Here is a 27,485-nt window from a genome sequence, read left to right as displayed (position 1 = left end):
AGTATACCCGCATGATGGTTACTCTTTAAGCATGAAGTGTAATAAATAAATCTGTACGTGACTGTAACTTGTGTATCTGTCTTCTTTACAGACCTGTGATAGCCATTGTGGAGGTGGAAGTTCAGGAGGTGGATGTTGTAGAGAGAGAAAAAGTATTTCAGGAAATTTCCTCCTCCCAGGGTCCTTTGGATGCCACAGTTGAAGTCCACATAGATTGTCCGACACCTGAGGACAAAGCCGAGTTTCCTGAAGATTTAAGCTCAGCGCTTGTGGAAAGATTTCAGAATTACGGCACTGTTACTCTTGTACGGTGAGCGCAGTTTGAATAACAAATATTGTAAATGTGCTGAGTGGGCGGCATTTGAGCTTGACGGGTAAAAACACTTAATGGAGTCAGAAAGCAACAAATTGAAACTATGTGGTAAGTACTGAACATTTACCTACTCTGTAACTAAGCTGGATAATCTGGAATGACAAGAACAACACACCCACGTAAAACAAGTCCTGTGAAGCGGCCACATTGGTCTCTAACAGCTATCTGTCCTTGCTTCCCTTTTGATCTGTATTTTATAACCGCTAAAGGATTTCAAGTTAGTTATGAGATTAATTGGGGTATGGTGCTTCAACCGGTCATATATATGGTGCCTGATATGGGACATTTTCTTTAGAGATGACCTTTTTCTTTGATTCCTTGTTTATAAAGTAGTCATTAAATTACCGCTCTAATAATTAAAACCTAATGAGTTGTTAAAAATATGAAACTCTGTTTCTATTGTCAACAATGTTCAACTAGACAAAATGGATAGTAAACGAGTTGTCCACTACCCAGACAACCCCCTCTCACTATATTTTGCTAAAGTAGAGTAAAAGCCTTTACTCCCCTCCAGTTCCAGCGATGTCGGCCCCTGCTCTTCTGAGCCTCACATGAGTGACATTGTTATGTTGTGCAAGCCCTGCAGCCAATCAGCGGCCGCTTCACTCTCACTTCCTGACACCCAGAAGTAGTGAGAACTGCTGTTGCTCTCTGACTTCCTCTGGATGTCAGTTTTGTCTGAAGGTGGTAAGAGTGAAGCTCCTGATGATTTGCCATTGGGAGACCAGGCGCCGGCATCATATGAGCGGCGCTGGCACCAGAGGGGAGTATAGTTGTTATTATTTTACTTGGGAGTATAGACATTAAGAAGGGATTGACAGGGTAGTAGACAACCCCTTTTATGGTCCACAGATAAAGAGAAGTATCTAATATACGTTTCTGACCTACTATAATTTTTAAAGGGAATCGGTCACCAGGTTTTGCCACCAAGATGTAGAGACAGAGACCTAGATTGCAGGGGTTATCACTTACTGGACTGCTCACTGCACTTTTGATAAAATCACTGTTAATCAGCAGGAGATTATCACTAGGAGACTAGTAAACCTGCTGCCAGGTAGTCCTCCATATTCATGAGCTTTGTCAGGAACGTAATGATTGTGGTCACAGAAGGTGAGACATTAACCATGCAGGAAGGGGGCCCTCAAACGCTGCCTCATTTTCAGCTGATCATATGTCCTTGACGCACATTCAGCTGAAATGTATTGTGGTGCTGAAAATCACCAGCTCCCTGCCTCTCAAACACTATCCATGTTTTCGGCCAATTAGAGACTGCCAGCTGATGTTGGCAAATGCCTTCGAGGGCAATGCATGACATGACTGCCATCCTCTGCCTCCTTATGCTGGCTATGGATAAGAGGACGCAGCATGGGAGAGGTAAAATGAATCCAGGCTGTTTTTAAAAAATGTCATTTGTTAAAAAATACGGTGACATTATTTAATAAAGGGGCCAGAACAGTGGACATTATTAAACAAAGCGACCAGGGCATGGGACATTATTACAGGATGGGGGACATAATTAAAAAATGGTGCAAGGATGGGAGGCATTATTAAAGAATGGCTCCAGGATGAGGACAGTATAACAAGATGGGTGACACAATTACTGTATTGGGATATGGAAAATGGAATATAAGCATTAATGCTATATGGAGGTCACATTCCTATTGTGAAGGGGTCACAAAAGTAGACATCACTACTGTAATATATTTCATTTTTGTGGCTCGTGTTACTATGGAGGGGGGTTACTCTTACTGGACAGGGCGTCAGGGTAGTGCTATTGCACTTTTCTTCTTCATCTGCTGCAGTGTATTAGTGGGGGAAATGTCTGGAGGGTGATATAGAAGTCATTAGTCATAGATGTATGTGTGTTACTTTCTAAAGAGACGTTACTGGATCTGACTGTACTATATCCACTTATACAGTACCATCTACAGAGCTCCTGTGTATAATACCACTGGTGGTAATATTAGTGTTAGATATATTGGTCTTGGTATATTGGATTTTGTTCAGCAGGAGGATGGCGAGTACATTCAGACACCATGTGGTTATAATACATGGCCATTGCGTTGCAGTATTTAATCCCCTTTTTGTGGTTTATTGTTTGTATATTAGTTTTGCTAAAGTGAACTTGTTCAGTAACCATATGCAGAGGTGTATTTAGCTTTTCCTGCACCTGGGGCAAAGAATCAGTTTGGCGCCCTTCCCCCCCGTCACTTGAAGCTTAACTCTATTGCTACTCTATTTAACAAAGTAAAGGTACATTCCTTTTTGTTTTTTTACAGTGCTTTTGTTTTACGTCATTACACACTAATACATGTACAGTACAGACCAAAAGTTTGGACACACCTTCTCATTTAAAGATTTTTCTGTATTTTCATGACTATGAAAATTGTACATTCACACTGAAGGCATCAAAACTATGAATTAACACATGTGGAATTATATACTTAACAAAAAAGTGTGAAACAACTGAAAATATGTCTTATATTCTAGGTTCTTCAAAGTAGCCACCTTTTGCTTTGATGACTGCTTTGCACACTCTTGGCATTCTCTTGATGAGCTTCAAGAGGTAGTCACCGGAAATGGTCTTTCAACAATCTTGAAGGAGTTCCCAGAGATGCTTAGCACTTGTTGGCCCTTTTGCCTTCACTCTGCGGTCCAGCTCACCCCAAACCATCTCGATTGGGTTCAGGTCTGGTGACTGTGGAGGCCAGGTCATCTGGCGTAGCACCCCATCACTCTCCTTCTTGGTCAAATAGCCCTTACACAGCCTGGAGGTGTGTTTAGGGTCATTGTCCTGTTGAAAAATAAATGATGGTCCAACTAAACGCAAACCAGATGTAATAGTATGCCGCTGCAAGATGCTGTGGTAGCCATGCTGGTTCAAGTATGCCTTCAATTTTGAATAAATCCCCAACAGTGTCACCAGCAAAGCACCCCCACACCATCACACCTCCTCCTCCATGCTTCACGGTGGGAACCAGGCATGTAGAGTCCATCCGTTCACCTTTTCTGCGTCGCACAAAGACACGGTGGTTGGAACCAAAGATCTCAAATTTGGACTCATCAGACCAAAGCACAGATTTCCACTGGTCTAATATCCATTCCTTGTGTTCTTTAGCCCAAACAAGTCTCTTCTGCTTGTTGACTGTCCTTAGCAGTGGTTTCCTTGCAGCTATTTTACCATGAAGGCCGGCTGCACAAAGTCTCCTCTTAACAGTTGTTGAAGAGGAAGGTCTGCTGCTAGAACTCTGTGTGGCATTGACCTGGTCTCTAATCTGAGCTGCTGTTAACCTGCGATTTCTGAGGCTGGTGACTCGGATAAACTTATCCTCAGAAGCAGAGGTGACTCTTGGTCTTCCTTTCCTGGGGCGGTCCTCATGTGAGCCAGTTTCTTTGTAGCGCTTGATGGTTTTTGCAACTGCACTTGGGGATACTTTCAAAGTTTTCCCAATTTTTCGCACTGACTGACCTTCATTTCTTAAAGTAATGATGATGGCCACTCATTTTTCTCTACTTAGCTGCTTTTTTCTTGCCATAATACAAATTCTAACAGTCTATTCAGTAGGACTATCAGCTGTGTATCCACCATACTTCTGCACAACAGAACTGATGGTCCCAACCCCATTTATAAGGCAAGAAATACCACTTATTAAACCTGACAGGGCACACCTGTGAAGTGAAAACCATCAAGAGAATGCCAAGAGTGTGCAAAGCAGTCATCAAAACAAAAGATGGCTACTTTGAAGAACCTAGAATATAAGACATATTTTCAGTTGTTTCACACTTTTTTGTTAAGTATATAATTTAACATGTGTTAATTCAGTTTTGATGCCTTCAGTGTGAATGTACAATTTTCATAGTCATGAAAATACAGAAAAATCTTTAAATGAGGTGTGTCCAAACTTTTGGTCTGTACTGTGTATATATATATATATATATATATATATATATATATACTTAAAAAATGCTTTGTCCTAATTAATTTGCACAGCACTGTATATATATTTATACACTGCTCAAAAAAGGGAACACTCAAATAACACATCCTAGATCTGAATGAATGAAATATTCTCATTGAATACTTTGTTCTGTACAAAGTTGAATGTGCTGACAACAAAATCACACAAAAATAATCAATGGAAATCAAATTTATTAACCAAGAGAGGCCTGCATTTGGAGTCACCCCCAAAATTAAAGTGGAAAAGCACACTACAGGCTGATCCAACTTTGTTGTAATGTTCTAAAAACAAGTCAAAATGAGGCTTAGTATTGTGTGTGACGTTGGTGGATGGAGCGAGACATGATGTCCCAGATGTGCTCAATCGGATTCAGGTCTGGGGAACGGGCGAGCCAGTCCATAGCTTCAATGCCTTCATCTTGCAGGAACTGCTGACACACTCCAGCCACATGAGGTCTGGCATTGTCCTGCATTAGGAGGAACCCAGGGCCAACCGCACCAGCATATGGTCTCACAAGGGGTCTGAGGATCTCATCTCGGTACCTAATGGCAGTCAGGCTACCTCTGGCGAGCCAGAAATGCCACCCCACACCATTACTGACCCACTGCCATACGATCATGCTGAAGGATGTTGCAAGCAGCAGATTGCTCTCCACGGCATCTCCAGACTCTGTCACGTCTGTCACATGTGCTCAGTGTGAACCTGCTTTTATCTGTGAAGAGCACAGGGCATCAGTGGTGACTTTGCCAATCCTGGTGTTCTGTGGCAAATGCCAAGCGTCCTGCACAGTGTTGGGCTGTGAGCTCAACCCCCATCTGTGGACGTCGGGCCCTCATACCACCCTCATGGAGTCGGTTTCTAACCATTTGTGCAGACACATTCTCATTTGTGGCCTGCTGGAGGTCATTTTGCAGGGCTCTATATGTAAAGAGAGGAGAGAACAAGGCGCAATGGGTGACTCAGTATTGCAATTTGTAGAGGGGTGTGGGGATGGCTACTAACCTTATGAAGTTGTGCACCTCTGCACAACCCCAGTGTAAAGCTCCACAAGCTCCGCTCTGTTGGTGGCTGTCATCTATTTCCAGCGGCGTTCACAGATCCTGATCTCTTGGTGGTATATCACGTGGTCAGGTTAGTAGCATGTAATGCCGAGATAGACGCCCAGCTTCACCAACACCCCCGGCAGCGTTCCGGAGGGGTTAAGGCAGCGCAGCTTGGAAAACCAGGGTAGTAATTTTAATTAAATTGCTCCCACAGGTGAAAAAACAATAGATTAAAGGCAGCTCTACCGCACCCCAACAGGGGGAAAAGGACAATCAGTGAATATGAATAGCGGTACCAGAGCGCCAATAACAGGGCAAAAATATTAAAAGGACTGATTTATTAATACGCACACAACGCGTTTCGGTGGACACAGCCACCTTCATTCACTGATTTTGCAGGGCTCTGGCAGTGCTCCTCCTGTTCCTCCAGGCGGAGGTAGCGGTCCTGCTGCTGGGTTGTTGCCCTCCTACGGTCCCCTACACGTCTCCTGGTGTACTGGCCTGTCTCCTTGTAGCGCCTCCAGCCTCTAGACACTATGCTGACAGACACAGCAAACCTTATTGCCACAGCTCGCATTGATGTTCCATCCTGGATGAGCTGCACTACCTGAGCAACTTTTGTGGGTTGTAGAGTCCGTCTCATGCTACCACGAGTGTGAAAGCACAACCAACATTCAAAAGTGACCAAAACATCAGCCAGAAAGCATTCATACTGAGATGTGGTCTGTGGTCCCCACCTGCAGAACCACTCCTTTATTGAGGCTGTCTTGATAATTGCCAATAATTTCCATCTATTGTCTATTCCATTTGCACAACAGCATGTGAAATTGATTGTCAATCAGTGTTGCTTCCTAAGTGGACTGTTTGATTTACTTGGAGTTATAATCTGTTGTTTAAATGTTCCCTTTATTTTTTTGAGCTGTGTATATACATACAGACATATAATTGTACAATGCCCCCCATAATATAATAAAATTGCACCTGTGGGGCTTATTGAAAAACTTTTTTAAGATTAAATAAATGAAAAAAAATGACACGGCATCCCCCCAATTTTTGCAACCAGCAAAGATGAAGAAGACAACTGCAGGCTTATAATATCAGACTGGGAAGGTCCATGGTTATTTGCCCCTCCCCAGCCTTAAAATACTAGGAAGTAGCCATCCCAGAATTGGCGCATCACATGAGAAGCTCCATGTACTTCATGATAGTGGTAAAATTTCTTCGATATCACTTGCATTTATTTGTGAAAAAAACGGAAATTTGGCGAAATTTTTGAAAACACAATTTTCACATTTCACAATTTTCAAACTTGGAATTTTTATGCCCTTAAATCAGAGAGATATATCACACAAAATATTTAATAAATAACATTTCCCACATGTCTACTTTACATCAGCACAATTTTGGAACCCCAATTTTTTTTGTTAGGGAGCTATAAGGGTTAAAAGTTGACCAGCGATTTCTCATTTTTACAACAAAATTTACAAAACCATTTTTTTTAGGGACCACATCACATTTGAAGTCACTTTGAGGGGCCTTTATGACAGAAAATACCCAAAAGTGACACCATTCTAAAAACTGCACCCCTCAAGGTGCTCAAAACCACATTCAAGAAGTTTATTAACCCTTCACATACTTCACACCAATTAATTGAACGTGAAAGTAAAAAGGAACATTTAACTTTTTTTCACTAAAATTTGATTTTAGACCCCAATTTTTTTATTTTCAGAAGGGTACCAGGAGAAATTGGACCCCAAAAGTTGTCATGCAATTTCTACTGAGTACGCCGATACCTCATATGTGTGGTAAGCACTTTGAACTCCCAAGTGTTTTGCCAAAATCCTTTTTTTTCCACAAAAATAATCTTTTAGCCGCAATATTTTTATTTTCACGAGGGTACTAGGAGAAATTGGACCCTCGTGAAAAAAGTTGTACAATTTCTCTTGAGTACGCCGATACCTCATATGTGGGGGAAAGCCATTGTTTGGGCGCACGACAGGGCTCGGAAGGGAAGGAGCGCCATTAGACGTGTTAAATGCAAAACTCGCTGGAATTGATAGCGGCACCCCATGTCGCATTTGGAGAGCCCCCGATGTGCCTAAACAGTGGAAACCCCCCACAAGTGACCCCATTTTGGAAGCTAGACCCCTCAAGGAACTTATTTAGATGTGTGGTGAGCACTTTTAACCCCCAAGTGTTTCGCAAAAGTTTATGACGTAGAGCTGTGAAAAAAAAAACATTTTTTTCCACAAAAACTATCTTTTAGCTGCAATATTTTTATTTTCAAGAGGGTACTAGGAGAAATTGGACACCAAAAGTTGTTGTGCAATTTGTCCTGAGTGCGCAGATACCCCATGTGTTAGCGAAAACTACTGTTTGGGTGCATATCCGTGCTCGGAAGGGAAGGAGTGACGCTTTTGATTGCAGACTTTGATGGAATCGTCTGCGGGCGTCAGGTCATGTTCTCAGAGCCCCTGATGTGCTTAAACAGTGATAATGCCCAATAAGTGCCCCCTTTTTGGAAACTAGACCCCCAATGAATTTATATAGATGTGTGGTGAGCTCATTGAACCCCCAGGTGCTTAACAGAAAATTATAATGTTGACTTGTGAAAATAAAAAAACAAACATTTTTTCCACAAAAATGCTTAAAACTTTTTTCACAAGGGTACCAGTAGAAATTGCACCCCATAAGTTGTTGTGCAATTTCTTCTGAGTACATGAATACCCCATGGGTTAGAGAAAACTACTGTTTGGGCGCATGTCAGGGCCCAGAAGGGAAGGAGTGACGCTTTGGAATGCAGACTTTGATGGAATGGTCTGCGGGCGTCATGTCACGTTCTCAGAGCCCCTGATGTGCCTAAACAGTGGAAATTCCCAACAAGGGCCTCTTTTTGGAAGTGATAGCTGATTTTTGAATTGTATAATGTAGTGTCATACGTCAGTTGTGTAAGACAACCTGACCAACACTACACAACTGACGTATAACAACCTGACGAACACTACGTCAGCTGTGTAGTGTTCGTCAGGTTGTCATACGTCAGAAATTAATTTAGTAGTTCTTGGAAGTATGGTACCTTTTGAAGCAGTCTTTCATGCACAGGCCGGGTTTGTCAGGACAGGTGTCACATTGATAAGTGGTGTCCTTGCGTATTCCATTTTTCTAACACACTCGGCACCTCTTTTGTGACTTACTTTTTTTTTCTCTGTGAGGGATCTCCCCTGGGAAATGCTGGCCTGGTGCAATTCGAGGTCCTTCATTTCCGGAAGTACTGGGGCCTGCTCTGTCACCACTGCCAAATATTAGGGCCTTGATAACTGTCTACTGGAAGTGAAGGTACGACGTAGAAGTCTGGCCTGCACATTGTGACAGAAGGAAAGTGTTGTGCTTTGCCATCTGTACGATGTGCACGGCTAGCTTCTTATACCATACCTTGGCCTTTCTCAAAGCACTGTACGTCTGGAGGACTTGATCAGAGAGATCAACTCCCCCCATGTACTTGTTGTACCCCACTACACAGTCTGGTTTGGCGACCTGTGTAGTGGAACCTCTTACAGTGCTGAGGGTGCTGCCATCACCATATATGGTGGTCAAGAAAAGGACATCCCTCTTGTCCTTGTATTTGACCACCATCAGGTGGTCGCTACATTGGGCTCTGCTCTCACCCTTCTGAGCAGCTGCCCAATTAGCGTCTTTAGGAGACCTCTCTGATTTTTGCAGACAGTCCCGCAGGTTGTGGTACGTCGCGCAGGGAGGGACTTGAAGAGAGGGACACTGGTATAAAAGTTATCCACGTACAGGTAATAACCTTTATCCAGCAGTGGGTGCACCAAGTGCCACACAATTTTCCCACTCACTCCCAGAACAGGGGGGCATTCAGGGGATTCAATCTGGGAGTCCTTCCCTTCGTAAACTCTAAACTTGTGAGTGTAACCTGAGGTACTCTCACACAGTTTATACAGCTTGATCCCTTACCTGGCCCTCTTACTGGTCAGGTACTGCCGGAATCCAAGCTGCCCCTTAAAAGCGATTAAGGACTCATCCATACAGATGTCCCTTTGGGGCACATACACTTCAGCAAACTTGTTGTTGAAGTGTTCGATGACCTGCCGAACTTTGAAAAGACGATCAAAGTTTGGGTCATCACATGCAGGACACCTTGCATTATCTTGGTAATGCAAGAACTTGTGGATGGCCTAAAAACGTTTCCGGATCATGACCATTTGGAACACTGAAGTGTTATACAAAATGTCAACACTCCAGTATTGCCGAAGTTCTGGCTTCTTCAGGATCCCCATATGAAAGACCAGGCCCCAAAATTTCATAATTTCTACTGCGTCTACAGGAGACCAGTTAGAAAATGATGAAGAGGGGTTTTGTTCCAAAAATTGATGAGCGTATAAATTAGTTTGGCCCACCATGAGGTTTATGAAATCCTCAGAGAAAAAGACTTTGAAAAAGTCTATTTCTTTGAGGCCGGTGGTGTCAAACTTGATTCCTGATTCCGCCACTAAATCAGTGGCTCATAATTTTCGGGGGGCGAGGTCCATATGGGATCAGTTTTGGGGGGCGCTGGATCATCTTCTCTCCTGCGATGACTGCGGGTTGGTCCAGTAGCACCTGAGGAGGAAGACGACGAGGAGTCGCAAAAATAAAGAAATGTAGGATCCTCGCCCTCGCTGTCAGTGTCAGAGTCGAGAAAAGCGTATGCCTCCTCCGCTGAATAGCGAGTTTGGGATGAGCAGGACATTTTTTGTTATGTATGTGGTGTGTGTGTGTCAGTACTTTATTTAGAGTGTGTGGATGAAGGAACTACTGTATGTGGTTCAAATAGCAAGCACGAGTGTGGATTGGTGAACTATGTCACCGATCAACACTCCGCGGATGCTGAATGTGCGCACGGATTAGTGTGGAGTGGGAAGAGGGGAATTGGTGTGGATGAGGGGAGATCAGAGATGGACTTACTAAAGTCTTCTCTGTTCTTCTTTCGGCAGCCGGACCGGCGCAGAAGACTGGGAGCCCGGAGTCACAGACTAGGAGCCCAGAGTAAGAGACCGGGAGCCCGGAGCAGAAGAGCAGGAGCAGGAGACCGGGAGCCCGAAGGAGGAGACCGGTACTGGAACTGGAGACCAGAACCGAGAGAATTAACAGGGACACAGGGGTGAGGGAGATTGGGGTGGGAAGGGGGTAAAAAGACAGGGTAGTGGGGAGAGGGGGATTGGGCTGGATGAGGGGAGATCAGAGATGGACTTACCAAAGGATCACCAGGATCAGCAGCAAGACCGGAACAGAAGACCCAGACAGGAGCTGGAGACTGGGAGCCCGGAGCAGGAGCACCGATCCTAGGCTGCAGATCACTGTTTCGGCAATCACATTGCCAGAAACAGTGAAAAATGCTGTGATTGGCTGTTCAGATTTGAACAGGCAATCACAGTGATCGCTGGTGCGGGGGGGCGGCAGCACCCCCCGGGATGACGGCGCTATCTACCCAGAGGTAAGATGGCGCCGGAAATTTAATGCGATCACCGCGACTTCGGTTGCGGTGCCGCATTAAAGATATGACGTACTAATACACTACCGTTTAAAAGTTTGGGGTCACCCAGACAATTTTGTGTTTTCCATGACAACTCATACTTTTATTTATCAAATGAGTTGCAAAATGATTAGAAAATATAGTCCAGACATTGACAATGTTAGAAATAATGTTTTTTATTTGAAAGAATAATTTTCTCCTTCAAACTTTTCTTTCGTCACAGAATGCTCGCTTTGCAGCAATTCCAGCATTCTAGCTGTTAATTTGGTGAGGTAATCTTGAGAACTTTCACCCCATGCTTCCTGAAGCCCCTCCAATAAGTTGGATTGGCTTGATGGGCACTTTTTGCGTACCATACCATCAAGCTGCTCCCACAACAGCTCAATGGGGTTGAGATCTGGTGACTGCGCTGGCCACTCCATTACAGATAGAATACCAGCTGCCTGCTTCTTCCCTAAATAGCTCATGCATAATTTGGAGGTGTGCTTTGGGTCATTGTCCTGTTGTAGGATGAAATTGGCTCCAGTCAAGCGCTGTCCACAAGGTATGGCATGGCATTGCAAAATGGAGTGATAGCCTTCCTTATTCAAAATCCCATTTACCTTGTACAAATCTCCCACTTCACAAGCACCAAAGCAACCCCAGACCATCACATTACCTCCACCATGCTTGACAGATGGCATCAGGCATTCTTCCAGCATCTTTTTAGTTGTTCTGCTTCTCACAAATGTTCTTCTGTGTGATCCAAACACCTCAAACTTTGATTCGTCTGTCCATAAAACTTTTTTCCAATCTTCCTCTGTCCAATGTCTGTGTTCTTTTGCTCATATTAATCTTTTCCTTTTATTAGCCAGTTTCAGATATGGCTTTTTCTTTGCCACTTTGCCCTGAAGGCCAGCATCCCGGAGTCGCCTCTTCACTGTAGACGTTGACACTGGCGTTTTGTGTGTACTATTTAATGAAGCTTCCAGTTGAGGAGCTGTGAGGTGTCGGTTTCTCAAACTAGAGACTCTAATATACTTGTCTTGTTGTTCAGTTGTGCAGCGGGGCCTCCCACTTCTCTCTCTACTCTGGTTAGAGCCTGTTTGTGCTCTCCTCTGAAGGGAGTAGTACACACCGTTGTAGGAAATCTTCAGTTTCTTGGCAATTTATCGCATGGAATAGCCTTCATTTCCAAGAACAAGAATAGACTGTCGAGTTTCACATGAAAGTTCTCTTTTTCTGGCCATTTTGAGAGTTTCATAGAACAAACAAATGTAATACTCCAGATTCTCAACTAGCTCAAAGGAAGGTCAATTTATAGCTTCTCAAATCAGCCAAACCGTTTTCAGCTGGGCTAACATACTTGTCCAAGGGTTTTCTAAACATCCATTAGCTTCTTACACAGTTAGCAAACACAATGTACCATTAAAACACTGGAGTGGTGGTTGTTGGAAATGGGCCTCTATACACCTATGTAGATAGTGCAATAAAAACAAGACGTTTGCAGCTAGAATAGTCATTTACCACATTAACAATGTATAGAGTGTATTTTTGATTCATTTAATGTTAGCTTAATTGAAAAAAAATGTGCTTTTCTTTCAAAAACAATGAAATTTCTAAATGACCCCAAACTTTTGAACGGTAGTGTAGATATCAGGCTCTTAAGTCCTAGGGCGCAGATACGTATTAGTACGTCCTGGGCTTTAAAGGGGTTAAACCCGTAATCAAAAAGAAAAAACACAAGAATACTCCCCCACACTTTCCCTAGTTCACCATTTAAAAAAAAGTTCCCTCGCAGGTCCGCCATAGTTTTCAACCATCCCGTCCCTTCACTCCCCATACTGTATCCACACCAATCGCCCCCTCGCTCCCCATATCGTATACACACCCATCCTGCCTCCTCGCTCTCTACTGTGTACTCACCGATCCCGCTCCATCGCTCTACATACTGTCCTCAAATCCCCCCCCACTCCCCATACATGTGTCTGCACTCATCCAGCCCCCTTACTCCTCATACTGTCCTCAAATTTCTCCCCCCGCTCTCCATACATGTGTCTGCACCCATCTCCCACTCCTGCTGTTTTCTCTCACATTTCCCCTTTGCTCCTCATATTGATTGCGTGCTCAGACTTTTTGCACTGTGACCTCATATTGCATCCCCACGGTACACCCATCCCTTCCTAGCCCCCCAAAGTATGTCCTTAAAGTCTCCACAATTATCTTTGGTGTCTTCAGCTTCATTAGAGGCTGGAGCACTTACCGCCAATGCTGTCTCCTGTTGTCTTCTCCTATGCACAGCCCGCGAGTGACATCAGCAGAGTGATCACATGACCTTATCACGCTGCTGCCTTTGCCCTGACCCAGAGGTGCCGGGGTTCACAGCTTCAATTGTACTTTTGTCTTTCAGATGTGAGTACTTTTCATCCCTGGGAGCCAGTGCGCTGCACTTTCTTTGAGCCGACTGTCAGTCTGACATCTGGCTCAGAGAACAGCCAAATCCCAGTGTGCAGCCGCCGGGAAGACACCCGCATCAGGCTGCCCGATGGCAACCTCCCTGTTGGCTGCACCCAGGGCAGCTGCCCCGCCTGCCCCCTCCTGGATACGCCTCTGACAATATGTTGATATTTGTTATTTCATTGGTGTGTGAGATTTTTAAATCTGTAGTCTCTTTTTTTTTTAATGGGGGGAGCGTACAAATGTCTTTTATAGGATCAAGAACAGTATAGGTGTCTGTACATATGACCAATATGCTATTGGGGGCCCAGGTCCAAATTTTGAATAGAGGCCCTTAGGGACTGGAGTTATGCCACTAAGCTACGTATAACCCCGCACACACCACTGATTAGCTGCTTTCTGCCTATACACAGTACACATAGAAAGCTGCCAATCAGTGCTGTGGGCGAGGTTATACAGAGGTCAGCATTCAGAGAACTTGTAGATCTGCAGCAGATAACACAGTGATTTTTTTTCAAAAACTGCAGCAATCCGCACAGTGAGCGATATACCACTTTAATTGGGGTCTCTTACATTGTGCTGCTCTTAGTTGTGGTAGTAAAAACCTGGTCACAGATTCCATTTAAATGAAAAGGATCTCCAGTATTTAATGTGTTAAGATTAAAGATTCTGCTTTTCTATTCCTAGGGTAATTGGAGGCCAAATGATGGTCACGTTTGCAGACAGCAGGGCAGCATTAAGAGTTCTTGATATTAATGACTTGAAGGTAAATTGCATGCAAGATACTTAAAGTAGTTAATGGCATTCAGACTCTTCACAGTATCTACAGTAGGTAGGAGCTGCTAGGATGTAATTATGTCTTTATGTTTTGTAATCTGCACTGAACACGTCAAAGTAAATTCAAATGTATTATGCCTTTTCTGTGGTTGGAGATTTAGGTCTAAGGCTGTGTGCCCACGATGCATTTTTTAAGAGTTTCCGCAGCGGCAATTCCGCTGCAGAAACGCTTGGTAGAAGGTCTGCCATGTTCCCCAATGATAATCCGCATGTGCTGTGCACATGCTGCGGAAATTTCTGCTGCGGATCATCATTGCGGAAAAAAACGCAGCACTACCAATTATTTTGCAGAAGTGCTGCTTTTTCGCCGCCACTGACTTGCATTAGAACGCATGGATTACGCATCACTGTATATGTAGATGCGGAATCCAATCGTTCCAATGTGCGGATGGTACCCGGGTCTGGAGGACAGGAGACTCTCCTCCGGACCCGGGTACCATAGAACCTGTAAAAAGAAGAATAAAATAAAAATATAAATATCATACTTACCTTCTGATGGCCCCCGGTATCCTTGTCTGTGCTTGCCGGCAGCTCGCGGTAGACTAAAGGACCTGCGCTGACGTCATTTAGTCATGTGACGGGTCATGCGACCGCTGACGTCGGCAGGTCCTTCAGTGTACTGCGAGCTGCTGGCAAGTCGAGCCGAATCGAATAAAGACACCGGGGGCCATCGGAAGGTAAATATAATATTTATTTTTTACCATTCTTTAAGGTCACACTATATAAATCCATGCCAGTTGCATGGATTTATATAGTGTGACCAAGTTGTCAAGCACTTTCCAAGTGGAAAGGAAGGAAAGAGCTTGAAAACCCGCATGTGGAAATGCATGTGAAGAACGCTTCACATCCGAAGGAAAAACGGATGTAAAATCTGCATGCGTTTTTTTCTGCCAGGGAAATGCCGAAACGCTCAGGAAAAAATCCGGAGCATTTCTGCATCGTGGGCACACAGCCTTACACGGTAAATGTGATTTGGGTTTATAGGAGCAATTTTCTGGGAAATGATTGCCAGGTCTATGCTTTCATCCTGCACATTATTCTTCATGTGGAACCTCAAAGTGAAATCTAAAATTATTTATTTAGTTTTTTAAACTTTATGTTTAAGAAACATCTAGTTACACTTTAGGACACAAAATAGACACAGTGGACTACCATATTGTTTTCCATTGGATTCTTATTAATGAAACTTACAGATAATCACATGCATTGAGCCCAATGTAAAAGAGTTCTCAGTCTTTCGACCAGTGGGAAGAAATGTTTTATTATTTTAATCAAAGAACTGCAAAAAAACTTCACTTTAACAATTCAACCTAGTTACTGCCTTCACATTCTCTTGTGTATACTAAACTTTGATTTCCCTCTCTTTTTATAACTAGTATATAACCTGAACTGCTTATTTTTAAAATTTCAAGTTCCCAACCCCACTCCTCCAAGGTTGTTGTTTTTGATATTATTGATTGCCGTATTTTATCACAAAGTCTCCAGTTTTTCTATCACTTCATATTCACTTTCTGTTTTATAATGCCCAGTCGTGCCAACTTTAAAGGGAACCTGACAGCTGATTCATGCTTCTTGAACCAAAGGCAGCATGAACCTGACAATGGCTCTAATTTCAGACAGATATGTTTTCTCCATGCCTCACTGCCCTTGAGTGACAGATCTCTCCCTACATGTGTGTATAGGAAAGACCAAGGGGAGCGGGACTCGGAGAAGCCTCCAGGGATTGGCCTTTTAGACTAGTCGCCCAAACTGCATGGTCCCTGGAGAGGTTTCACCATTTAACGCTCTGTGATGGATATGTACGCCATAGATCATGTTGGGCTGTTTGGAGCGCTCTCAGCTTATCAGCAGAGCAGATGCTGTCAAAAATACATTGTGTGAAAGAGCAGTGGTTGTGCACTTTCACTCTATTAATTCTTAGTGGGACAGTCGTAGATAGCCGATTGCTGCAGAACTTCCTTAAAGGGTACTCTGACAAATGTAATAAAAATAAGTAAAGTACATGTAAATATTTCAAATTTTACTAAATACCTTTATTTAGAGAAAAGATTGTGCACTAACTAAAAATTATCAGGATTTTAAATATGTCCACTCCCAGCAGTTTCCCAGCAGTTTTCTAGCCCCCTCCAGCTGTGAGGTTTAGGACAGGCTGCGTAAAGACATCTGCTTGAGACAAACTTTGGGTGAGAGCAGCGTCCTGTCAGGTATCGTGAACGCATATTCCTCTGTTCACCGAACCTGACAGGACAAGGAGGACGAGTGCTGTGGACTAGAGCAGGAGATAGCCTTTTTAGTTGACTGAGACTCCTCATTTAACTAATCAGCCTGACCGATTTATTGGAGGGCAGGAGGACGCCGCCTAAGTGCTAGATTAAACTATACAAACTGTCTTCAGCCTATCCTGCATAAAAATGTATGTTCCACTGTATATGCTGGATCCAGTTGGATGAACACGTAGGTGGGCTGCGCTGCTGGAGTAAATGAATTCTTCAGAGATGATGATGATGATCATGATCTTTATTCACAACGCGTTTCAACGCCTTACTGGCGTCTTTTTCAAGTGACAAAACCAAATGGTTTTCATCTCTGAAGAATTCATTTACTCCCATATCCAATATCTCCTGGAGGATTTATCCACCAGCCACGGGGCAGTAGCAGCTGTTTTTCTTCATGCCTTCATAGGAGTTGTGCCTGTCACAACTCCATCAGGTGAGTGTAACCAGCACTCTCTTAATCTCCCTCCATAGGGTATCACCCTATTGTGCGCTCTGTTCCCCACATTTAGATTTACATACCACTGAATATGTTGTCACTTGTGTATATATACATACAGTATATTCTAGATAAGTATACGCTGGCCGGAATGAATCTGGTGTCAGGAGCCCCTTAACTTCCTTTTCATGAAAGTCAGTGGAAAAAGTGCAGCGCTGTGCAAATGTGTCTTGTGCAGCTTTGCATCTTTACGTCACCATGAAGCTCAGACACTGATTTTCATCACTGGATATTTCAGGGTAGAACTGTGCATCCATTTAAAAACTTCTTTATTTTCTTCAGACCTTAGCAATTTTAATACCATTTATAAGCTATAGAAGTAAAAACATCTATTTTTATATAAAAAATGTTTAGTTTTTTTTTTTTTCAGTTTAAAGATCCATACTGAATCGTATGTAAAATATCATCAATATTAAATACTGATTGTAAAAGTTATTTTCAATTTTCTTTGACAGGTTAAAGGAAAAACAGTAAGAGTGAAGCCAAAGACAAAAGACTGGCTGAAGGGTTTACAGGAAGAAATTGCAAGATGTCGGGACAGTATGGTTCTCCTATCGCCAAATGCCAATTCCTCTCTTTTAGAAGAAAATTTTGATTTCTCGACTCTTGACTATGAGTCAGAAGGTTAGGTTGTTACATAAATATCAATCTAGGAATGGTATTCCTTAAAGAAATTGTCCACTACTTGGACAACCCCTTCTTATACCCCACGATTGGCCCCCGAAAAAATAAAAAAACTTATATTCACCTCCCGTGCTGGCATCGTTCCGGCGATGTTGGCACTCGCGTTCCCAGAGCTCTTGTACGGTTATGAGATGTGAGCCCGCAGTGCCCAATCAACACTCGTGTCACTGTCCTCGTCTTCTTACGAATCAAACATCAACAGGAAGTCAGGTCTGCAGCTGCTCTCTCACTTCCTCTTCATGTTCGATTTGTCCGAAGTCGGAGACAGTGACGTCAGCGCTGATTGAGCTCCAGGCTCACCTGTCATAACCGCACAAGTGCTCCAGGAATGCAAGTGCAGACACAGCTGTAATGGTGCCTGCAAGGGAGGTGAATATAAGCTTTTTTATTTTATCAGAGACAATAAAATTGGCCTAGTAGTGGACAACCCCTTTAAATTTTTAATTTATTGCACTACTACATGTATCTGAATTTTTTTTTCAGGTTTATTGTGAACTATGCAAAGTTTTAGGTCTGATAAATCCCTTATGTACGTCTTTTGATTGTCATGATTATGATTGAACAGGGAAGCCTTATGAATGATTTTCAGCTAAACCTGTTACCGTATTTTTCAGACTACAAGACGCACTTTTTTCCTCCAAAATTTTGGAGGAAATGGGGGGTGCGTCTTATAGTCCGAACGTTGCTGGGGGATAGATATATATATATATATATATATATATATATATATATATATATATATATATATATATATATATATATATATATATATATATATATATACTGTGCTGGGGGTGGAGCGTTTGCGGCGGTGGAGCATGGCACAGGAGGCAGCAGCCGCCTGCTGCACCCTACTCTATCCCCACTACTAAAAAAAATGAATATTCAGGGGTCCCCACTGAATATTTATGCTCCTTAATAGCGGCACACAGTGTATCAGCAGCGCGACTCCTGCTGCTGCCGGGCGATCGCATGTGCCGCGGGCAGACAGGATGCAGCGTTGGAGGAAAGAGAAGAAAGGTGAGTAGGAGTGTTTATTTTTTATGTGCAGCCTGATGGGGATTAGGGAGCCATGCATACTAGGATAAGGATGAGGGGGCTATACATACCAGGGTAAAGATGAGGGGGCCATACATACCAGGGTAAGGATGAGGGGTTCCATGCATACCAGGATAGGGATGAGGGGGCCATGCATACCAGGATAGGGATGACGGGTGCCATGCATACCAGGATAAGGATGATGGGTGCCATGCATACCAGGATAAGGATGATGGGTGCCATGCATACCAGTATAAGAATGAGGGGTGCCATGCATACCAGGATAAGGATGAGGCTTGCCATGCATACCAGGATAGGGATGAGGGGTGCCATGCATACCAGGATAGAGATGAGGGGTGCCATGCATACCAGGATAGAGATGAGGGGTGCCATGCATACCAGGATAGGGATGAGGGGTGCCATGCATACCAGGATAGGATGATGGGTGCCATGCATACCAGGATAGAGATGAGGGGTGCCATGCATACCAGGATAAAGATGAGGGGTGCCATGCATACCATGATGGGGATGAGGGGTGCCATGCATACCAGGATAGGGATGAGGGGCTATACATACCAGGATAGGGATGAGGAGTGCCATTCATACCAGGATAGGGATGAGGGTTGCCATGCATACCAGGATAGGGATGAGGCGTGCCATGCATACCAGGATAGGGATGAGGCTTGCCATGCATACCAGGATAGGGATGAGGGGTGCCTTGCATACCAGGATAGGGATGAGGGGTGCCATGCATACCAGGATAGAGATAAGGGGTGCCATGCATACCATGATAGGGATGAGGGGTGCCATGCAAAACAGGATAGGATGAGGGGTGCCATGCATACCAGGATAGAGATGAGGGGTGCCATGCATACCATGATAGGGATGAGGGGTGCCATGCATACCAGAATAGGGATGAGGAGTGCCATGCATATCAGAATAGGGATGAGGGGTGCCATGCATACCAGGATAAGGATGAGGGCTGCCATGCATACCAGGATAGGGATGAGGGGTGCCATGCATACCAGGATAAGGATGAGGCTTGCCATGCATACCAGGATAGGGATGAGGGGTGCCATGCATACCAGGATAGCGATGAGGGGTGCCATGCATACCAGGATAGGGATGAGGGGTGCCATGCATACCAGGATAGGGATGAGGGGTGCCATGCATACCAGGATAGGGATGAGGGGTGCCATGCATACCAGGATAGGGATGAGGGGTGCCATGCATACCAGAATAGAGATGAGGGGTGCCATGCATACCATGATAGGGATGAGGGGTGCCATGCATACCAGGATAGGGATGAGGGGTGCCATGCATACCAGGATAGAGATGAGGGGTGCCATGCATATCAGGATAGGGATGAGGGGTGCCATGCATATCAGGATAGTGATGAGGGGTGCCATGCATACCAGGATAGAGATGAGGGGTGCCATGCATACCAGGATAGAGATGAGGGGTGCCATGCATACCAGGATAAGGATGAGGGTTGCCATGCATACCAGGATAGGGATGAGGGGTGCCATGCATACCAGGATAGAGATGAGGAGTGCCATGCATACCATGATAGGGATGAGGGGTGCCATGCATACCAGGATAGGCTGAGGGGTGCCATGCATACCAGGATAGAGATGAGGGGTGCCATGCATACCAGGATAGAGATGAGGGGTGCCATGCATACCATGGTAGGGATGAGGGGTGCCATGTAAAACAGGATAGGATGAGGGGTGCCATGCATACTAGGATAGAGATGAGGGGTGCCATGCATACCATGATAGGGATGAGGGGTGCCATGCATACCATGATAGGGATGAGGGGTGCCATGCATACCAGAATAGAGATGAGGGGTGCCATGCATACCATGATAGGGATGAGGGGTGCCATGCATACCAGGATAGGGATGAGGGGTGCCATGCATACCAGGATAGAGATGAGGGGTGCCATGCATACCAGGATAGAGATGAGGGGTGCCATGCATACCAGGATAGGGATGAGGGGTGCCATGCATACCAGGATAGGATGATGGGTGCCATGCATACCAGGATAAAGATGAGGGGTGCCATGCATACCATGATGGGGATGAGGGGTGCCATGCATACCAGGATAGGGATGAGGGGGCTATACATACCAGGATAGGGATGAGGAGTGCCATTCATACCAGGATAGGGATGAGGGTTGCCATGCATACCAGGATAGGGATGAGGCGTGCCATGCATACCAGGATAGGGATGAGGCTTGCCATGCATACCAGGATAGGGATGAGGGGTGCCTTGCATACCAGGATAGGGATGAGGGGTGCCATGCATACCAGGATAGAGATGAGGGGTGCCATGCATACCATGATAGGGATGAGGGGTGCCATGCAAAACAGGATAGGATGAGGGGTGCCATGCATACCAGGATAGAGATGAGGGGTGCCATGCATACCATGATAGGGATGAGGGGTGCCATGCATACCAGGATAGGGATGAGGGGTGCCATGCATACCAGGATAGGGATGAGGAGTGCCATGCATATCAGAATAGGGATGAGGGGTGCCATGCATACCAGGATAAGGATGAGGGCTGCCATGCATACCAGGATAGGGATGAGGGGTGCCATGCATACCAGGATAAGGATGAGGCTTGCCATGCATACCAGGATAGGGATGAGGGGTGCCATGCATACCAGGATAGGGATGAGGGGTGCCATGCATACCAGGATAGGGATGAGGGGTGCCATGCATACCAGGATAGGGATGAGGGGTGCCATGCATACCAGGATAGGGATGAGGGGTGCCATGCATACCAGAATAGAGATGAGGGGTGCCATGCATACCATGATAGGGATGAGGGGTGCCATGCATACCATGATAGGGATGAGGGGTGCCATGCATACCAGGATAGGGATGAGGGGTGCCATGCATACCAGGATAGAGATGAGGGGTGCCATGCATATCAGGATAGGGATGAGGGGTGCCATGCATATCAGGATAGTGATGAGGGGTGCCATGCATACCAGGATAGAGATGAGGGGTGCCATGCATACCAGGATAGAGATGAGGGGTGCCATGCATACCAGGATAAGGATGAGGGTTGCCATGCATACCAGGATAGGGATGAGGGGTGCCATGCATACCAGGATAGAGATGAGGAGTGCCATGCATACCATGATATGGATGAGGGGTGCCATGCATACCAGGATAGGCTGAGGGGTGCCATGCATACCAGGATAGAGATGAGGGGTGCCATGCATACCAGGATAGAGATGAGGGGTGCCATGCATACCATGATAGGGATGAGGGGTGCCATGTAAAACAGGATAGGATGAGGGGTGCCATGCATACTAGGATAGAGATGAGGGGTGCCATGCATACCATGATAGGGATGAGGGGTGCCATGCATACCAGAATAGAGATGAGGGGTGCCATGCATACCATGATAGGGATGAGGGGTGCCATGCATACCAGGATAGGGATGAGGGGTGCCATGCATACCAGGATAGAGATGAGGGGTGCCATGCATATCAGGATAGGGATGAGGGGTGCCATGCATACCAGGATAAGGATGATGGGTGCCATGCATACCAGGATAAGGATGATGGGTGCCATGCATACCAGTATAAGAATGAGGTTTGCCATGCATGCCAGGATAGGGATGAGGGGTGCCATGCATACCAGGATAGGGATGAGGGGTGCCATGCATATCAGGATAGGGATGAGGGGTGCCATGCATACCAGGATAGGGATGAGGGGTGCCATGCATACCAGGATAAGGATGATGGGTGCCATGCATACCAGGATAAGGATGATGGGTGCCATGCATACCAGTATAAAAATGAGGGGTGCCATGCATACCAGGATAGGGATGAGGGGTGCCATGCATACCAGGATAGAGATGAGGGGTGCCATGCATACCATGATAGGGATGAGGGGTGCCATGCATACCAGGATAGAGATGAGGGGTGCCATGCATACCAGGATAGAGATGAGGGGTGCCATGCATACCAGGATAAGGATGAGGGTTGCCATGCATACCAGGATAGGGATGAGGGGTGCCATGCATACCAGGATAGAGATGAGGGGTGCCATGCATACCAGGATAGAGATGAGGGGTGCCATGCATACCATGATAGGGATGAGGGGTGCCATGCAAAACAGGATAGGATGAGGGGTGCCATGCATACTAGGATAGAGATGAGGGGTGCCATGCATACCATGATAGGGATGAGGGGTGCCATGCATACCAGGATAGAGATGAGGGGTGCCATGCATACCAGGATAGAGATGAGGGGTGCCATGCATACCATGATAGGGATGAGGGGTGCCATGCAAAACAGGATAGGATGAGGGGTGCCATGCATACTAGGATAGAGATGAGGGGTGCCATGCATACCATGATAGGGATGAGGGGTGCCATGCATACCATGATAGGGATGAGGGGTGCCATGCATGCCAGGATAGGGATGAGGGGTGCCATGCAAAACAGGATAGGATGAGGGGTGCCATGCATACTAGGATAGAGATGAGGGGTGCCATGCATACCATGATAGGGATGAGGGGTGCCATGCATACCATGATAGGGATGAGGGGTGCCATGCATACCAGGATAGGGATGAGGGGTGCCATGCATACCAGGATAGGGATGAGGAGTGCCATGCATATCAGAATAGGGATGAGGGGTGCCATGCATACCAGTATAAGAATGAGGGGTGCCATGCATACCAGGATAAGGATGAGGCTTGCCATGCATACCAGGATAGGGATGAGGGGTGCCATGCATACCAGGATAGGGATGAGGGGTGCCATGCATACCAGGATAAGGATGATGGGTGCCATGCATACCAGGATAAGGATGATGGGTGCCATGCATACCAGTATAAGAATGAGGGGTGCCATGCATACCAGGATAAGGATGAGGCTTGCCATGCATACCAGGATAGGGATGAGGGGTGCCATGCATACCAGGATACGGATGAGGGGTGCCATGCATACCAGGATACGGATGAGGGGTGCCATGCATACCATGATAGGGATGAGGGGTGCCATGCATACCAGGATAGGGATGAGGGGTGCCATGCATACCATGATAGCGATGAGGGGTGCCATGTATACCAGGATAGGGATGAGGAGTGCCATGCATACCAGGATAGGGATGAGGAGTGCCATGCATACCAGGATAGGGATGAGGGTTGCCATGCATACCAGGATAGGGATGAGGCGTGCCATGCATACCAGGATAGGGATAAGGGGTGCCATGCATACCAGGATAGGGATGAGGGGTGTCATGCATACCAGGATAGAGATGAGGGGTGCCATGCATACCATGATAGGCATGAGGTGTGCCATGCAAAACAGGATAGGATGAGGGGTGCCATGCATACCAGGATAGAGATGAGGGGTGCCATGCATACCATGATGGGGATGAGGGGTGCCATGCATACCAGGATAGGGATGAGGAGTGCCATGCATACCAGGATAGGGATGAGGAGTGCCATGCATATCAGGATAAGGATGAGGGGTGCCATGCATACCAGGATGGGGATGGGAGCCACGTATAATAGGAAGGGGGGCATATCTACCAGGATGGGGGATATTATCAGAATTGGGGGACATTACCCCTATTCCAGTGTCAGCAGCAGACCCGCTCCCTCTTAACAGTGCATCGTGACCACATTTTTTGCTTACATTTTTTTTCTATTTTCCTCCTCTAATACCTAGGTGCGTCTTATGGTCATGTGCATCTTATAGTCCGAAAAATACGGTAATTTATGCCAGATGCCCAAGATAAAGTCCTGTATCCTGATGTCTCCACATAACCAGAGCTGTTTGTAGAGTGGGCAGGCTGACTGCTCATTTTAATATCTAAGTAAGCCCCCTTCTTTGTCAATTTATGGCCGTGAAAGAAGAGAGGGTTGTGAGAGATTTTCCTACCTCAGCAGTGAGAGGACCTTGCAATCATTTTTCTAGGCACACATCAAGCCCCAATACAGTGGTGGTCAATTGTGACTTGCATAAAGTTATTGCACTTGGTTTGATACGTTAAATCAAATTGTCTTATATGTGTCATGATTATGTTGAAATTCTCTGCACCTATGGTTGCTCATTTGCTCATCTAAAGGGCAGCGTTATAAATGAACTATACGGTGTTTTTCTTAAAATAAATGAATTTTCTATGCCAGTTGTCCTCATACAGCTGCACTTCAGGTCATGTGCTTTCCATAGGGCAGAACTTTTCTTTGTTTCCACATGACCAGAACTGCATCTGAATACATACATACAGTGGTGTGAAACAGTGTTTGCCCCTTCCAGATTTCTTATTCTTTTGCATGTTTCACACTCAAATATTTTAGATTACAAAACAAATTTAAATATTAGACAAAGATAACACAAGTCAACACAAAATGCAGTTTATTAAGGTCTTTATTATTAAGGTAAAAGAAATCCATACCTACAGGGCCCTGTGAGAAAAAGTGATTACCCCCTCCACCTCCTTAATTCCTTAGTGACCAACTATACGTCTTTTTACTGACCTGCAATATAAGAGACTAGCCTCTTCTGACATGTGACAGCTGTGCACTATAGCTGACAATGTGCTGCATCAGCCATGATCAGTTTTGGCACTAAAGCATCTAAATGGTTAACATAGTGTGGGGGGCTTTCTCTGTGACCCCATTGCCACCCTGTGATCCTGATTGCGTGTTCCTGATATTTGCCATACCAGTTCATGGCCAAATAACGGCCTTAGAGTCTGCTGGCTATAGCGGCCTGTTCAAAAGTTCTCAAAATTTAGGTGGTAAAAAATTATCATTTTTATTCCTGTCATACTACTTTGCATTAATTCCTGAAAAGCACCTGAAGGGTTAATGAACTAACCGGAAAGCAGTTTTGAATATGTTGAGGGGTGCGGTTTTGAAAATTGTATCTCTTTTGGGGGGTTTCCAATATATAGGTAGTCACTTCAAAACTAATCAGGTCGGTATAAAAATAAGTTTTGTAAATTTCCTTGAATAATTACTGCTACATTTTGAAACCTTCTAAAATGCTAAAAAAATAAAACAGCATTTTACAAATGGTGCTGATGTAAAGCAGACTTGAGGGAAATGTTATTTATTAATGTTTTTGTGTGGTATGACTACTGGGATTAAAGGGAAAGTCATTCAAAGTTTGTAAATTGCTATTTTTTTTTACATTTTTATCAAATTTTTGATGTTTTTGCAAATAAAAGCAAAACATAGCAACCTAAATTTACCATTATTATTATAAAGCATAATGTGTCATGAAAAAACAATCTCAAAATCAATGTTACATGTTGAAGCATTCCAGAGTTGTTACTACATAAAGTGACAAAAAACTGGTCCAGTCACTAAGAAGTTAAAACATAAATTAACTGCGGTTTATCACATCTTTGGAAAGCTGAGTTCAATTTCCCTAGCCACACACAGGCCTGATTACTGCCACACCAGTTCTCCATCAAGAAATGACTTAAATATGACCACTTAAATAGAATCTTCAACTATAGGAAATAAGTTGTTTTTTATATTCACAACATGATGCAACACCAAACAGACATCTTTATCAAGTTAAAAAAAACAACAAATGTACAAGACACAATACATTATGGGGTTTAAAAGCATAAGATGGGCACCAAGAATAAATAGGAATGCCTACTGAGATGCTTAAAATCTAAAATAGGGGAGGGGAACACAACTGACAGGAAGGGAATGGATTGTGAATAAAGTAAAAAAAAAAAAAATTTTCTTTTGTATGTGAATTTTTCATTTGATAAAGATGTCAGTTCAGCGTCAAAATGCGTTCTGAATAATAAAAAACATATTTCCTATAGATGAAGATTTAGTTTATTCATCTGCAAAACTCGTTTAATTGGATCTATTAATTTGAATTCAATAACGGCTGGAGGATCTATCCACCAGCCACAGGGCAGCACCAGCTGTACAGTATGTTCATGATTTCATAGGAGTTGTGCCTGTCAAATCCACTAGATTAGCGTAACCAGTAGGGATGAGCGAGCACTAAAATGCTCGGATGCTCATTGTTCGAACTGAGCAATTCCTAATGCTCGTTTCGGGTAACGAGTATAATGGGAATCAATGAGGAATATGAGCATTTTTTCCTACAAGGAGGTCTCGGGGGCATGGAAAATATTGAAATACATGGAAAAATTGCTAAATAGAAGGAGAAACCGCATAGGAAAGACCACTGTCAGCATTTCTGACTCCCAGATCGCTGCTGAGAACAATAGTGTCACACTTTTACTCCACTGTAAGGACTGACAAACATTCAAAATCGATGAGACAGGAGTTTACAGGAAAAAAAAATGTTAAGAAACATTAGTTTCTGTATAATGATTTGAATATAAGGCAACATTTAAAAGGGATTTTAAAAAATAATGTAAGTAAACCAAAATTTAAATTTTCATTAAAATTTTTTAAATTTCAATGTAATTTATGAAGGAAGCAATAACTGCCAAAAATTTGATGGAAGAGGGACTCAGATACACTCTGTATTAGACATGCCTCATACCCATTCTGTTCAGATTGTCATGTAGTGCTACTCATAGACTCATAAAGGCTGCACTAAGTACAGAGCCTGCCAAAATTAGAAGCAGGGACATCCATACACCTTTGAAGGCACCAACTGTAGTGCCTTATTCAAATATTGTGAAGAAGTGTAGTTGTGGCACTTCTACACTCACAAAAGCTCTGCACACAGTGCAAAGCTAGGAAAATTATAAGGAAGGTCATCAATGCTCCGTTAAAGACAGCAACTGGAGTAGCTCATAAAAAAAATTAAGAAAGTGTAGCTGATG

General features: G+C 44.4%; 1 protein-coding gene across 3 annotated transcripts in view; it reads left to right on the top strand.

Moving 5' to 3' along the window:
- SYNJ2 (synaptojanin 2) overlaps positions 1-27,485 on the top strand; it is a 573,751-nt gene that overhangs the window by 506,284 nt on the left and 39,982 nt on the right. For all 3 annotated transcript variants that reach the window (XM_073671522.1, XM_073671524.1, XM_073671525.1), the window contains 3 exons: positions 92-310; positions 14,032-14,110; positions 17,409-17,577. In XM_073671522.1, coding sequence (XP_073527623.1) covers positions 92-310; positions 14,032-14,110; positions 17,409-17,577 — 467 coding nt within the window. The remainder of the gene's footprint in view (positions 1-91; positions 311-14,031; positions 14,111-17,408; positions 17,578-27,485) is intronic.

Source organism: Phyllobates terribilis, unplaced genomic scaffold (assembly GCF_046119375.1).
Source record: "Phyllobates terribilis strain yellow unplaced genomic scaffold, ASM4611937v1 Scaffold_3__8_contigs__length_932513732, whole genome shotgun sequence".
Classification (NCBI taxonomy): Eukaryota; Metazoa; Chordata; class Amphibia; order Anura; family Dendrobatidae; genus Phyllobates; species Phyllobates terribilis.
This window is presented reverse-complemented; position numbering and strand designations above follow the sequence as displayed.